At 29.8% G+C, this 1,531-nt stretch overlaps 1 protein-coding gene across 1 annotated transcript in view; it reads left to right on the forward strand.

Moving 5' to 3' along the window:
- Positions 1-1,531, forward strand: part of LOC117119368 (fibropellin-1-like) — a 15,717-nt gene that overhangs the window by 7,172 nt on the left and 7,014 nt on the right. Inside the window, exons 8-9 of the mRNA XM_033264169.1 lie at positions 439-561; positions 1,098-1,223. Coding sequence (XP_033120060.1) covers positions 439-561; positions 1,098-1,223 — 249 coding nt within the window. The remainder of the gene's footprint in view (positions 1-438; positions 562-1,097; positions 1,224-1,531) is intronic.

Raw genomic sequence — 1,531 nt, forward strand, 5'->3', positions numbered from 1 at the left:
TCACGTAATAATAATGATAATAATATAATAATGGTCAACTTACAGAGCACATTATGGAGTCCTCTATGCGCATAACATTGTTCAAAGAAATTTCTTCTGATATTGCTTTTGTGAAATATTTATACAAATAATAATTGTTGCAGTGGCAGATTCAAGGGAGATTATTTTAAAAATGGAGGAAAAATTTTGAGAGTGCCATTTCCCACCATAGAGATGCCATAATCATAAATTTTTTTTCCACAGCCCCAACGTGGTATAGATCCTCTACCTTTTAAAATCCATCTGTGGGACCCCCTCTAGTTTTTAAATTCCTGGATCTGCCACTTGGCAGATCCAGGAATAAAAACTTTCAAATGTTGTAAGAGTGCTTGAAGTAGAATTTATATTTTATCTATACCAGAAAATAATAATGAAATAATATATAACACTTTTCTTTAGTTGATCCGTGTTTTAATAATCTGTGTGGGAATGGTACATGCGATAGGATAAAAACTGATTCTGGCATCGAGCGCATATGCCAATGTTATGATGGTTTCTACAACTTTGAGAATACTTGCAAGCGTAAGTAAGCTTATTTATCTATAATGTATCTTTGCAGTTTAATGATCAGTTGTGTATGCAGCACTTATCGATTTATTCAGAAAATGAAAACAATGTCCAAGAACAAAACACAAAATACATATGGAAAGAAACTAAGTGAATTAAGTAAACCTAAAGACACTTGGCTGTTAGCATAGCATGACCAATTGCACCGCTGTTTTCATAATTTTCTATCTATATGTACAGTACTACTACATAATTATATATACTTATATGGCATACCTATATAAGACTTGATTAGAGTTTGTCACTTTTGTTTGTAAGAGTTTGTATTATGTTTATTTTTGGTTCCTTTTATCTGTATTACCACTAAACTGAGTAGCTGTCATGGAAACTATCTCAATCACAATGTGAATGACAATAAAGTGTAACAATATAATAAGATCTAAACTCAAAAGATTATTTAGATTCTATGGATTTTGGAATAAAGTAATGTAAGTTTTACTATAGCTCCAATTATGTTCACATGGTATCTTATTTTGATTGTTTTCTTTTAGCTAATCCATGCTTGAACAATCCTTGTATGAATGGAATTGGAATTTGCATTATAAATGAAGCTGTGGAATGCAATTATGAGTGCAGTTGTTTTACTGGTTTCTATGCCACAAAAGATACATGCAGACGTGAGTAATCATGATAATTTTTCACTTATGTAGGTGTTTGTGTTTGCTATTTTTTCACATTATTTGTGAAAGTTTCTTTTTTGATATGCTGTTATGAAAATGTTAACATTTTAAATTATAATTGTGATGAGTAATTTTTCATTTTTTTTGTCATTTGTAGTAATAAATATATTATTTATTTGTTAAGGTTAAACTATAGACTGTTGATATTAATGTTGATATTTTTAGTTGACTTCATACCATACATGGCCCATTTATCAACTGTATTTGAGGTGCTTGTAAAATGTCATTATTCATAATCTATATAC

This window comes from Anneissia japonica, unplaced genomic scaffold, assembly GCF_011630105.1.
Source record: "Anneissia japonica isolate Jap-2015-1 unplaced genomic scaffold, ASM1163010v1 scaffold287827_len377088_cov200, whole genome shotgun sequence".
Taxonomy (NCBI): Eukaryota; Metazoa; Echinodermata; class Crinoidea; order Comatulida; family Comatulidae; genus Anneissia; species Anneissia japonica.